At 38.6% G+C, this 13,894-nt stretch overlaps 1 protein-coding gene across 1 annotated transcript in view; it reads right to left on the bottom strand.

The window, feature by feature from the left end:
* The window catches only part of KDM5A (lysine demethylase 5A), a gene marked incomplete at its 5' end in the record, with an annotated part of 47,916 nt that overhangs the window by 26,612 nt on the left and 7,410 nt on the right, over positions 1 to 13,894 (bottom strand). Inside the window, 6 exons of the mRNA XM_017726190.1 lie at positions 752 to 933; positions 2,532 to 2,690; positions 3,786 to 3,905; positions 6,235 to 6,393; positions 9,324 to 9,412; positions 9,975 to 10,080. Of these exons, the coding sequence (XP_017581679.1) occupies positions 752 to 933; positions 2,532 to 2,690; positions 3,786 to 3,905; positions 6,235 to 6,393; positions 9,324 to 9,412; positions 9,975 to 10,080 (815 nt within the window). The remainder of the gene's footprint in view (positions 1 to 751; positions 934 to 2,531; positions 2,691 to 3,785; positions 3,906 to 6,234; positions 6,394 to 9,323; positions 9,413 to 9,974; positions 10,081 to 13,894) is intronic.

Genomic DNA, 13,894 nt, shown 5'->3' on the forward strand with positions numbered 1-13,894 from the left:
GGAACCAGCGGCCCTGCTGAGCCCGCGGATCAGAGCTCGCCAGCAAACCTGCTCCTCCACAGAGGCGCAACTACGGCCTGAACGCCAGCAGCTCATCTCTCCCAGGTGTCCAGCAAACTTCCTGACGATTCCCACAGCTCCCCCTGTCCTCCGCCTGCTCCACTCACTGCAACAGAGTCTGATGGACTGGGAAGACTGCAATGCCCATAGTTAATCTGGCACTAGTCTTCTCTTCAAACACAAAAGCTGAACACCACAACAGTTCCAGGACTGTTCCAAAAGGCAGAATTACCTCCAAATTTCTCTTTACGAGTATTTCCGTGTCTACGTGGATCTGCTGCTGAACAGTCAGCTCTGATGCCTCTATAAGCCATGAGACAGCAGACTCCACTTCCAGCACAGACACATCCCAAGTTTAAATCATAAAGCAGTGAACCAGTGAACTCAAACTCAGTTCTAAACAAAAAATCTTTTTTAAAAAAGATGGGACCCTGTAAAGCATGATTTTACAGTGACACTGGAACGCTGGCCACAGAAGAATATTTCATCAGTTAATGAAAAGCTGTAATGTGCTTTAAAAAGTATCTGTATTCACTTTCAACGAGCCACAGCTGAGAATATGGACCACTCACCACACTTAGCTTTTTGTTTACAAATGTCCTCAGTGTGCAGAGGCACTTTCAAGCAGAACTAAAATTTTCCTAAAGCAAACAGGGCAGCGTAAGGGAGATGCACAAAGGACAGCCCATACCAGTGCAGGTAGTTGATGGAATAGCTCCAGTGGTCTTCAATATGCCAGCAAAACGAGGAGAAGCACATCCCTACGTACAGCCAGGGAACCTTCATGCCAGAGATGTCTGCATTGATGTGAGCAAGGACTGACTGTTCTAGAATGGGCATGTTGTTCAAGTTCCAACCAGAGAGAGCATAATCCTGCCAAAAGGAGGAGAAAATCTGAACAAATCAGAAGAACATAATGACACCAAGTCCAGAAAAGGAAAGTACAGATGAAAACATCAGCCTATCCATTTCTATAGAAGATAGTGGGGTATTTCCTGCAACAATGAAACATCAAAACCAGAAATAATTCCTTAAATACCTTAGTCATCAAATAATCACACCAAGATTTTAATACCAGTCCTAATATTTCAATGTAGCCCATCTTCTTTGGATCAAGGCTTAAGACAGCTAGGTTTTGATTTCTTCCCCATCACAAGACTGCAGGTTTCATGCTTTCCTGGTGAAACAAAATACCAGCAACACCAGCAGAAGAACTAAAGCTAGAAGTCTTCAATAATATAGGACAATTTTAACTTGTAAACAATGCAGTGAATCTCATGTTATTATTTCAGCTATTCTAACACTCATTTTACCACGCTGCAGTTTACATTGATCTACTTTACAGATTACTTTAGAAAGCTTTCTCAAGGCAAGAAATTCCTACATGCTCATTTTTGAGAGGACAACATCACCTGTTAAGCACTCTCACCTTTACTTTCAAATACACACAATTTGTTCAAAAAATTATAATCCAGGCAACCTTGAAAGCCCACTACTGTGCTTTAACATTAATTTACTTTCCACTTTTACAAAAACTATAAGCAGAGATCGACTGGCATTTTAGATATATCCCATAGCTGCTGAAAGGACTGGTCAGGCCCTCAGCTCAGCCAAACACTGCTGCTGTTTCCTTTGCTCTGACACTACAAACACATTGCAGTGAGTCAGAAGACTTAAGTGATCTGGTTAAGAAATTTTTTAAGTGACTACCTTCATACAAATAGCTAAACAATGAGTGCTGACTCACAAAGCAGCTACACAACCACTGCACAGCCAACAAAGGTACACACAGGAAGGTGCAGGAATGGGTGGAAGACAACAGTGAGCAGGATTACCTCTTCCAGTGAGCAGTATAAATTGATTTGGGGCTGTGTAATCAGGAAACCACACCTTTATTATATCTGAATTTAAGCATACAAGCAGCAAGAAAATTGCTTTGCTACAGTAAGGTCTGAGGGAAAATAGGTAATATACTTACCAGATGTTCTTTATAAAATTGTTTATAATTGAACACTGTATCTACATCTTTTCATTCTTATGGTATGCACAGAGAAACAAGCTAAATCAAATTAGTTTGTTTCACCCATTAAGAACCTACTAAGGAGGACAGAATCATGTTTCTGTAGCTAACTCTATAATGAAAAGGTTTGAAACAAGAAAGAAAGATTATTTTTAAAGAGTCTCCTCATACTCAAACTGTAACAACTTGCACATCTTTGCCTGCTAAGATTAAGTGATAGAAAACAGGTGTGACTTAAACCATGAAACAAACCTTGATTATGAGCAACCAGATCCGTAAAAGAACCTCAAATATCAGATTAATGCCCCGCTCAAAAGGAATGTTTAGTACATGCAAAAGCCTGAAACAATTTCTTCATGAAAAAATCCGCACTGATTTCTGACCTAAATTCTTAATGTGAAATCTCATGCAGAACAAAGAATGGGGTCAGTTTGCATATCCTTTTCCTCACCTCCTCCTCTGGCATCAGCTTTCGTCGGCCATCCTTCACTGGGAAGCCACTCCCAAAGTCCTTGGATGAGATGTCGGCCCCATATTCCACAATAACATCTTCTTCTATGCTGCTCACTAATCGCCAGAATTCTTTCTCTACCAGCTCAGTGGGAACCATCTGAAAGCAGAAGAGATGTTATGGTATGTGTAGATAAGAAAAATTATCATTCAAGCAATAAATCACTGTTAACTCTCCATGAATTTTCATACACCAAAGGCGACTCCCCCTCTCCCCTCCATCTCTCCAAAGTCATAGTTTGGTCTGTATTCCTCCGTAGTGTCTGGAATGTTTCAGAAACAGGATACCACATCATGAGGGAAGGAACAGACAAAAAAGATGGAATCACCAGAAGTACAGCAAAAAAGGGGAAGAAGAGACAGCCAACAGAAATCAAGCAGCAAAGAGAACAAACCAGCATGCAAATTCCAAACTATTTCAGAGGATAATGACCAGGATCTCTAAACAAAAGTCAGGAAATTCAGATACAAAATTGTGTTCAGGAGTTTGATATTTGTATAACTCATCATTATTATTACATTTATGTATTTATTTATGAAGAATATTCTTAAAATAAGCTTTGTTCTATGTCCCAAAGTTGTATCATAAATTGGAGTCCTTAAAAGGTAGAGGCTTTAGCAAGAATGCCCATAAATTACCAAAGAACCGTGAGAGCAGGAAGACCTTGGTGCTGCATGCAGTCCACAGGATAGTGGCACTGCACCAAAGCAGAAATGCTAGTTTTAAAAATGCTGCTGTGATGCAGAACAAAAAACACAAAATCCCTGTGATTATCAACCAGATTCAGTCTGACTTTTCTACAAGAAAATACTGTAAGAGGAAGGAAAACAAAGATTTATCCTCTGGACAAACTAAACCAAGACAAAAGGCATAGGAAGGGCAGGAGAAGGGTCCCTTTGCCACACAAGATCAAGATACTTAATTCAGTTTATCAAAAAGGGTAAGAACTTTAACTAGACTATGCCCAATACAGTAAACTCTAACAAGCAATAAAGCTGTCTGTCCACTGGAGGAAAAGGGTGAAACGAAGTTGAAATGAGACCAGATACCAGCAAGCTAAATTATTTGTTTCCATGTTTGAAGCTTATGGTGCCTCTTTAAACAAGGCTAAGATGTCTTAGCAAAAATCCAGGATCAGCTGAAGCCTCTTCTCTTTTTCCCTTACAAGGAATCCCAACAAAAGCTGAAACTCACATGGACCGGCATGTTGAAATAATCAGACTTGAAGTTATCAGCCATTTCACCAAAGCTCTGGAGAGTATATTCCCTGACAGCTTGTTCAAATCCGAAGGCCTCACGGGGTTTGTTGCATTCCTAGGAGATAGAACACAGAAATACTGTTTCCTGCAGCAGACTCTGACACAGTTACATTTTTAGCAAAAAGCCCTAGTGTCCATCTGAGTCCTTAGCCAGCACAATAAGCTACCAGTTTTGAGAGCTTTCGCAGCCGAGGCAGCCATACCACAACGGAAACAGAGCAGAATTAATGGCACAGAAGCTAATCTAACACTGTACCCCAGTGCTCCACACTTCTGCTTTCCTGTCCAAAGCTACATTTCAGCAGCTACTGCTGCCAGCCACAGAGCAAGACTATGCACAAGATGCTTAGGCAGCCAGAGGACATTTCTGTAGACACACTGGATTCAAGCACCTGCAGAATAACTGCACAGGAACAAACCCCCAGGAGTTTCAGTTTTAACAAGCCAGCAAATCATAAAAAGATTTGACACTGTGAAAATATGTAAGAGGGAAGAGGAGAAAGGAAATTAGAACAAGGCAACACAGCCAACAACAGACATGGCCCATCTGACAGAAAACCTCCAAGTCTTTCACTGTTCTATCCCCATTCATCCTGAAAAGGCAAAACATACTGGTGTGCATTTCAGCTCCTCTCCCCACTCATTTCCAATGTGTCCTTCTCAGCACCTTCGAAACTGACACCATGTTTACATATACAAGACATATCAGAACACAAATATGATGTACAACAGCTTTTCAGTCATAAACAGGACTGGAAAGGAATTCATCAGTAGTTTCTCTTTTTTTCAAGAGGAACTATCCTTAGACTACTCCCAACATGTATCAAAGAGGTTCTTAAATGGAGCCTGCGACAGAGGATCTGCAACATCTGTGAACACTGTCAAACAGTGTTGACCTAAATACATATAAACAGCCCTTACCCTATTCTTCCCAGCTTCTGTTCCAGTACCCTGCCGTAAAATTACATTAAGCATCTGTGCAAAATTAACATCTAAAGTAAAAACTGAGGCAAAAAGTACCAGTGAATACTTCAAACATCTTTCTGCTGTTACCTGTTTACTCTCCAGTACGTATTAGAGCTATGAGCTTTCTCCTTCCACCTCTTTACTCTCAGCATATTTCTGAAACTTTTCAAGTGTTTTCTGTATCATTTACCAGTAAAAACTTACTGGCACCTTATCTTTCCTGGGTTTGTCCCTGCCTATGTATTTTTGTTCGGTAACAATCTATCCCTGTTTTTACTAGCAACAGTGAATTTGATTTGAGTTTCCACATTCTTAAACTGTTGCAGACACTCTATTTATTACCACAGCCTCTAAATTAACTCCATATTATATTGCTGCAGTTTGCTAATACTTCTTTATTGCTCCTTCTCAAGAGAAACTAAAGAATTAGGTTCATCCACTCTGTCAGCAGCAGCCCAATGGGAAGGTTTCATCTTCTCCCTTTCCTATGAATTTCCACCTCTCTTTAAGCAGCATTTGCCCGAGTTCATCTGACCACCTCATCTCTCAGTGAAGGGTTAGAGCAGCAAGCTGATTCACCTCCTGTGGCTGCACAACTCTCCATCCACCACCACAAAGGAAGCAGCAGGAGCTGACACTTCGGAAGGGCATGGGGGGGAAATGGGCAGATAAACGTGTGCGCAACTGCTCCTTCTGGAAAAAACACAGCCTGTTTCACAGAGTGAAAGCCAGCCTCATAATTACAGAGTTACAAACAGTAAGCGTCTTCCTCTGAATCTTGCATCTACCAACTTTCTGAGCTTGCAAAATTTGTTTCCTTAAGAAAAATACCAAGCCAATCAAGTGATGTTTGCTGTCTGGTAATCAATCATCTCTTGGAACTGTCTAGCTCTTCCTCCTTGAGTAATGAAATTCAACTAGCTTCCACTTTCAGAGCTTGAGCAGTTCCCTTTTTTAGACTAAACCAAATCTAAAATAGCTACAACAAAATTTGAAACTAGTTCTTTCACTTTCTGCTACCAGCTATTCTGAACAATGCTGTAACATCTTTCCAATAATCAAAGCTCCCTGTTATACCTAAATTTCATAGTTTACTTCATAGTTTACAAAATGTGTCATCATTATGTGGAAACATCCACTATAACCCTAGTTCTCACCCTAATTTCCCACTACCACATAATCAAATTGCGTTTCAGCTCTTAATATACCAAGGTCAAAGTTTTAGCTGTCACGTAACGAAGGCTGTGCCCAAGCTCTAGAAGGAATGTTTCTCTCTCTCTATGAATCATCAACCAAGATTCATGGCTCATCAAAACAAACTATGCATTCTACACAGATGGATCGCTGAACTGCTCTTCTTCTGATCTTTCCAGGTACACAGGTGCACGTACAAAGCTGGAGTAGTTCTTGAACTGTACCTCAGCCACGCACTTTGGACATCTCCAGTCACCCTTGGGTACATCAGGAAGAGGAGGAATCAAGCAAAAAGTGTGATAGCTGTCATCACATCCATCACACAGTAGCAGTTTATCCTCATTATTCCCTCTACCACAAAATAAGCAAACATAGAGATCAACCTGTGAGGGGAAAAAAAGAAGAAAAAAGTTACAAGAAGTTTCTCACCCAGAGCCTGCCTTACTTAAGCTAAGGAACAAAGGATGATATCCCCAAGTCCAATATATGAACATTAACAATCTCCTCTGGTTTTTGAGATGCACTTGAAATCACAGATTATGTTTCATTCCCAAAGCAGCACTATGTGGGGGCAGGGGGACTCTAGGTGCTGCAAAATAACTATCCAGGTCAGCTGGACCATCTTTTGCTATTTAACTCGAGTAGCATCTCATTTATGTTCTTCTAAAGCAAAGAGTAGGTTACAGTTTTTTAGAACTCCCTCTCTTCAGCCCTCTTATCGTGGAAAACAATTTAAACTAAATCTCTACAAAGACTGCATGGCTAAGGAAAATCTCAAAACAGTATTTCAGAAATACACACATCATCACTTGCAACAATACAGTGATATTTTTGCAATGAAAAAAAGGTAACAAAATCCACAAACCTACAGATTTCAATCTAAAAATTCATGAGGAAGCGAAGGAAACCACATGTAAAGCTACCAACTTTTCTCATTTTTTCCAAAGCAAAGGATAAAAACTCCAAATGATAAGAGAAGTATTAATGCCAATACAATAGCAAACAATATTTGAAAGTTGTTTGAGATAGTCTCTCAACAAGAACAACACTGACTGAGAGACATTCTCTGGGGCCAGAGAGAAAACCACATGAAGAGGTTTCAAATTTTCTTTGCTGTTGCTTCCTGTATTGTGCAAAGAACTTTAATTAATATAAACATTTAATATAATACTGAAGAACTGTAACAATCTAAATGAAAAAAACCTGGGTATTACCTTATCATAGGTAAAAAGTTACGTATAAATGTTTACTAACAGCATGAACTTCATGAATGACACCTGCTCCAAATTCTGCTACTACTCCCACTGGCCCCTGGCAACTCAGGCTGTATTTCCTTCACACAGCTCAAAATAACACCAGAAGAGGTGGGGCTGCTTTTGGTGGGGTCTGTTAATTTAATCAAGATGTCACAAAAACATGTGCTTTCAGCTGATTAGGCTCAGGTGGATTAAATACTTAATGACAAGCCCATCTCCAGTTACACCAGCCTAGTTAAGTATGCAACCTCCTAGCTGTGCAATAACATACTTAAGGAGACTGCTCAGGTTTCTTAAGAAACAATTTTAAAAAATAATGCAGTTCTACACAGAGATGTATCATTTTCCCCTTTTTAAAAAAAAATCCATGCACTCACCCTCATGGAATATCGTGTCTGTCCAAAACACCAAATCAGCTGCTTTTGTTGCAAGCACATAGAAGGGAGGGAGGGTATCTTAGCAGGCACCACCAGGTTCTCTTCCCAAAACTTAACAATGCATGAAAATGGCAATCCCAAGAGGAGACACTTTTATGGTACTCACTAGCTACCTCTCCCTGGTAATACCTTCTTCTCTCTAAATTCCTATTAACAAATGCAACCTCAATGCTAGCATAAGTGATGATTTGCCAAATACAAAAACTGCACTGAAAGAGATATTCACAAGCAGCAGACCTGTGATTATGCAATAACCACAAAAAAGTCCTGCTAGCCATGTAATAAAACAGTGTAAGACTATGATGATGTATAACTATATGCATCAAGGGGAGAGGAGATAAAAAGGTGTATTTTATCTCCCAGTTAGTAATTCACCAAATAAAATCAATTTCATAGTTACCACTCTACAAAAAGATAAATAAATGATGGAGAAATACACAAAACTGCACCACAGTATTTTTCACACAGAAGTTATATGAGGTAAGTGCATCACCAGTGCATTTAGGACTGCTTTCCTTATCCAAGTATTTAAAAAAAAAAAGCGTGGAACCAAATAGTACTAAGTCACAGAACTTCAAAAGATTAGTTACAGCAATACAGTTCCAAAACAACAAAACAACAGTTCTGTTGTTACAGCATTTTCATTTTCTCTTATAAATACTGGTTAAATGAAAAGAGTAAGCAAATAATAGCTCTCCATTAAAAAAAAAAAAAAAGAACAAGAGACGAGACAAAATATTTTAAAATTCAAGCATAGTTAAAATTATCAAATGTATATGGCCTAGGAAAACCATATACTCAGAAGCAGTAGCACAACTGAAAAAATTCAAGTCACACAAATCCTAACTTATATGCAATGGCACAGTGATCTGGTTTTTAAATATCCAACTTCTCCCACTTTTCCTTCCCCCTACATAAAAATGTGATCACTAGAGTCTTTAGGTTGCCTTGGCCTTCCATGGCTGAAATTTAAAATAAGCTTTTGTAAGTGTTCTCAGGCTAAGAGAAAAAAGAACCACTGAATTCTAAGTGAAGAGTCTAATTCTTTAGACAATAAGAGCGCGGATCTTCGTTCATGGCTACGTACACACGTTAAGTTATGACACTTTAAAACTAGGAAGCCACATGCTATGAAAGACATGAAGAACAACTATACATTGCTTTTCCATGGACAAACATCAGAGCACTGAACATTTTATTTTTCCTATTCAAATTCAAAATACAAAAGACACAAAATGTGGAATTGCTAAGAACAAACCCCTGAAGTACTGGAGCACCTCAGAATGTCTTCTAAGGAAAAGAAGCAGTATTATAGCTGTCCTGCTAAAGGGAGCTCAAACAAAAACTGAACCACTGAAGGAATTCAAGCACATGGCAAGTATGATGAGCAAAAAGCTTCACACTGAAACAGCCTTCCTGCCCAAAAGATTAGAACAAAAGCCTAGAGCACAGATTGTTTTTCAAAATACTGTTCTTTCTTCCTGTAACACTATCACCTGCTGCAGCATGCACTCATTCATCTGTTGGAGGGGTGGGGGTTCTTTTAGGGGAAAAAGAAAAATCTTAGTAAATCAACCAAGTCTTTTCTATGAGAAATCACAGCAAAGGCACCAAACTTACGAAGTTGACAGAAAGAGTTCCTTTGCGCTGCCTCATCTGCATTCCAAATGCTTCTGATCTGGTTCCCTTGCGCCTTCGCGTCACCTCATCTTGAAGTAAAATGAAGTTAAATGCTATTAATATCACATCAAGATAGACTTAACTTGTAAAAACACCACAGATACTCAGCCTGGCACCCTGCCTTTCAGATCAGAAACTATTTAATAGTCCCAAGAAAGCAAAAGTGTCACGTTATACCTGGCCAATCTAAAATCAACAGGGATTAGCAAAAATGTAGTTTGCTCATCCTCACAGATGATCCCAATGGCCTCATGAAACACAGTGAATTACACTCCTAAGTTGTGCCCTTTGCTGGCAGGATCAGTTTCAGTATTTTTAAATCCTGCTTTCCCTTTCAGTCACTCAGTTCATGGAACAGCTGCTTAATTGTTATTGTTACTATATAACACATAAAGAGCTGAAACTGCCAAGTTATATGAAGCAGAGTAATGAAATTCAGTAAATCTCTGTAAATCTCCCGTGAATAAAACCCTAGAACACGTAGCTTTCTTTTTCCAGTTTTGATTTGCTTTCTTCTTAATACTGTCTCTAGAGACACTCAGGAAGATTTGACAGTCTCACTACAAAGCAAAGAGCCCAAGATTTAATTACCCTCTTTATCCTTTGCTCCCAATGCCAGTCCCATCATCTTGGGTCCAGCTCCAAAGATCTGCAGTTTCTTTAGTTCAGTGTTTCTACTCATTTCTCCTGCCTCTGCCTAAAAATAAAAACAAGACCACATCAGCACAAACCACCAGTATTTCCCCTCCAGGTTTCTTCACAATTTGTTTCTATTCCACTCTCCCACAATATTTACTCATCAAAAGAAGCAGGACTGAAAAAATACCATCTTCTGTTCCTAAGGCAATGAACATATGCAAATGGAATAAGAGACAGAACTTTTGTCCCAAATTTTCAAAATTATTTCCTATCTAATATTACAAATCAACTACAAGAAGTCACCTTTACACCAAATAAAAGAACTGGGTTTCTCATTTTGCAAAAAATAAGAATGCCAGAGCAACTTTTTCCAAAATCACTATGATTCAGTCAAGTGCCTGGATTTTAATGATGTTTCAACAAGATTTCCTTATGTGCTTCCTTGAGTAGAAACATCCACACAACACTAATGAGTTCCAACCAGCTTCCTTAAGCTTGGCTGCTTCTGGGCTTATTTGTGATGAAATGTTGTGAGTACAACTCAGATCACAGCTACTCATGTTGCAAGCTCAAAATCAGAGGTAAAAAGACCCATTTGGTGACAGCTCCATGCCCCTGCCAGCGATGTTTCCCGAAGCGTTCTGCTCAAATGAACTTCTTTCTGTTTCCTATTACTGACCTACCTCATTTTCTCACATCACGGCCATTAATCTAACAAGAACAAAAAGAAGAAAATATTCTGCTTTCATCTGCAACACAATCACCCTGGCATTTTTCTTTATGTTGCCTCCTTATACTTTGAAAAATCTCTCTGATGTGGTATAGAAGGCCATTAAATCCTCACTGTTCAAAAACTTCCTCCTGAAATTCACTGATCTTAAAAGATCTCAGCAAGCCTATCCATTTTGAAGGCAGGCATGTAATTTTAAAGAAGTTATTCTTCAAGTAACTTCCTGATGGTACTTCCTCTGCTATTTTTCAAAGTTACAGCCTGATATCTCAAGCCTGTCCCTTGGGGTGACATGCCTTCAAAGTTTTCAATCAGTTGTTTTAAAAAACCCTAAAAAACTTCTTTTAAAATAGTGTTCAACATAAATTCCAATACATTTGCAATAAACATAAAAAAAGGATGCTTTTTTTTCTGCCTAAATCAGTTGTTTTTCCTGCTTTCAGAAGACATTTGAAGATATGGTTTCCTACACATTATTACTCTAAGGAATTTTTGGTGATATTTAGAGTCCCTGTTTCCACTGAGCTGGGTATGCATTATGCTAACAGGCATCTTTCCAACCTAATTACTGCTAATATTCTAATTTTGAATATTTATATAGTGCTATTAAATTATTTTCCCTTTAGATGTGACCAGCTTCATAAGCCCACTGTGCAAATTTTTCCTCATCAATTCCTCACTTTTTGGCTAACGAGCCATAAGGAAACACACTCAGAGACTTCCTAGTCCTTCATTTTCCATTTGAAATTCCTTAACAACTCAACCATTCTCTCAGCTAATAGAACCTGACAGAATCAACCCACATATTTCAGCATAGACATCATTTCAACAACACCTATTAACAATCTCCTACTATTGTGACCTAAGATAGTTTTCTCAATGACATACAGAAAATTATTTTACTATCATATTTACTCAAAGTCAATCATTAACAACAGCAGTAACAAAGTTTTACAGCTTAGTTTAAAAATACATTACCTAAATATATTTTCATAACTCCATTGCCCAGATTTACCTGGATACCTCTAAACCTTAGTGGAGGAAATCCATTCATGTTCAGGTGGAAACAGCTACAGAGTTTTGAAAAAGAACAGTTTGCACATTGAAAGAGGAATGATTTTAAAAATCAGATCCCTGTGTAACCTCATGAACTCTGACAGGATATTGATGCTCAAAGGTGTAAATACCAAGAGCATTCAGAAGCCCCACTGAGCAGATTTTCTGCTGTGTTCTTTAAGGCTGTAAAAAACCCCAAACTCAAAACTGTGAGTGCATGGAAGCCGCAGCACTCGTGCATTCCTTGCCATTTTCTCACTGCTAACAGCACAAAACTCCAGCTCACTTTTGCATTATACTTTCTCCACGTAAGTGAAACAAACTCGATTACACTGTGATTCTATTCTTATCTCCTCTTTGTCCTGAAGGATACAGACTTTGTTTCTTTTACCTTCTCAACTGGAAGTACAACCCAAGGGCTTTTCCATGATTCCATTACACTGGATTCACTCACTATTCTCTTGTCTCACCCCTCATCAACTCTGACACATTTGCATCAACACTCCTCCAGCCCCAATGCGCAAGACTACAATGGTACAACCAACAACGAAAATATTTACATGTTTGGGGCATTTGTCAGCATCTCCCAGAGTTCTTTTGTTTCACTATTTTGTTTCACAGTTATTCCCATGGAAGGAAATCTTTCAAGCCAAAAAAACTGAAGCTTGTTTTATTATTCTGCAATCAACCAAACCAGTAAGAGAAATCCGAAAGCAGATATACTACTTAGAATTGTTTTTAAGAAAATTCCCTGGACATTAAGTTAATATCCTTTGAAAAGACAGCACTTTTTGTTCCAGTACTGCATTTCTTTACCAGAAATCACCATGACATAAGCCCATTAGACAAATCCCTTGTCAGCTAAAATACACCCCAACAGATCCTCTATGAAGATACACTACCCTTTTCTAAGAAAGTATTCTCTTAAATTTAAGCTTTCCTTAAGGATATTCTCTTTTCCTAATCTGAATTAATTTACTTTTTATTGTAATTTTCTTTACAAGCCTTTAGGAATTCAGCTGCCTTTCTCCAGCTTTTATTTGTGAAAGCTTTTTTCAGAGAAAAGAGAGAATAAAGCATTAAGTTTATTTTCTGAACAGAATCTCTCACCATCTAATTATTCTCCTCCTATTCAGAGACAATGTTTTCAACTGACATTTGATTATAGTAGCCAAAGATTCTCAAGCTACTCTTCACAGAGGAGAACACCTATTCCCTATCTGCTTTCATTTTTCACATTCTCCTAAAATCCCAAAATCTGCTTTTTCAAAGTCTGTCACCCCCTTCTGCTGCTGAGGATGTTTCTCTATTTCGGTAATTTCTGATTGATATATTTACACTTTCTTATTCATTACCCATTCAAGGTAAGTTATCTTCAAGAAGATGCAGAGGATTTTTGGAAACTACTTTCAGCACTTGGAAAAGATCTCCAGAGATGCAGAGGTCCGTGGAATTATCCATGCTCACTAACCAGGCATTGGACTACTCGGCACACTACATACAAATCATTCAGACGTTTCTGCTAGAGCAGAATGACATTTATTTAGCAGGTTTTTACAGTACTTGCATATCACCAGCTCTCTAAAGACTGTTTAGACAACCTCTGGTACAATTCCAGGTATGTATTTCAGACAATTAAACAGAGTCCTGTCTACAATAAAGAAGTGCACTGAAATCTGGAACAATGTCTCCATGTTCTCACATACTTATTTATTTACACTGCTACCGTTTCTGGCTACTAAGGGAAAATCTGTCTCTAAATGCTGCTCCAGGGATGACTGAAGATAGTTATACACAGCTTTCAACACAGCCAAAACCTGCTTCTCCTGTCTGTAAAAGTAGGATGAGTTTTTCCTGTATTCGAGAACTTATTTCAGCCATTTTAATAACTGTAAAGCTTAAAAGATAACTTGGCTACAAGCCTAATAAAAGGCATTTAAATATATATATATATATATATTGCAGACGATCTAAATAAAATAATCTCTTATTTCTGAACTGCAGGCCCTTTAAACAAAGTGAAGCAGCTTTACAGTGCCAGGATCACCAAAGAATCATCTTTCCGACATGGAGAAATGACAAGTAC

The sequence above is a fragment of the Corvus brachyrhynchos genome, unplaced genomic scaffold (genome assembly GCF_000691975.1).
Source record: "Corvus brachyrhynchos isolate BGI_N302 unplaced genomic scaffold, ASM69197v1 scaffold191, whole genome shotgun sequence".
Classification (NCBI taxonomy): Eukaryota; Metazoa; Chordata; class Aves; order Passeriformes; family Corvidae; genus Corvus; species Corvus brachyrhynchos.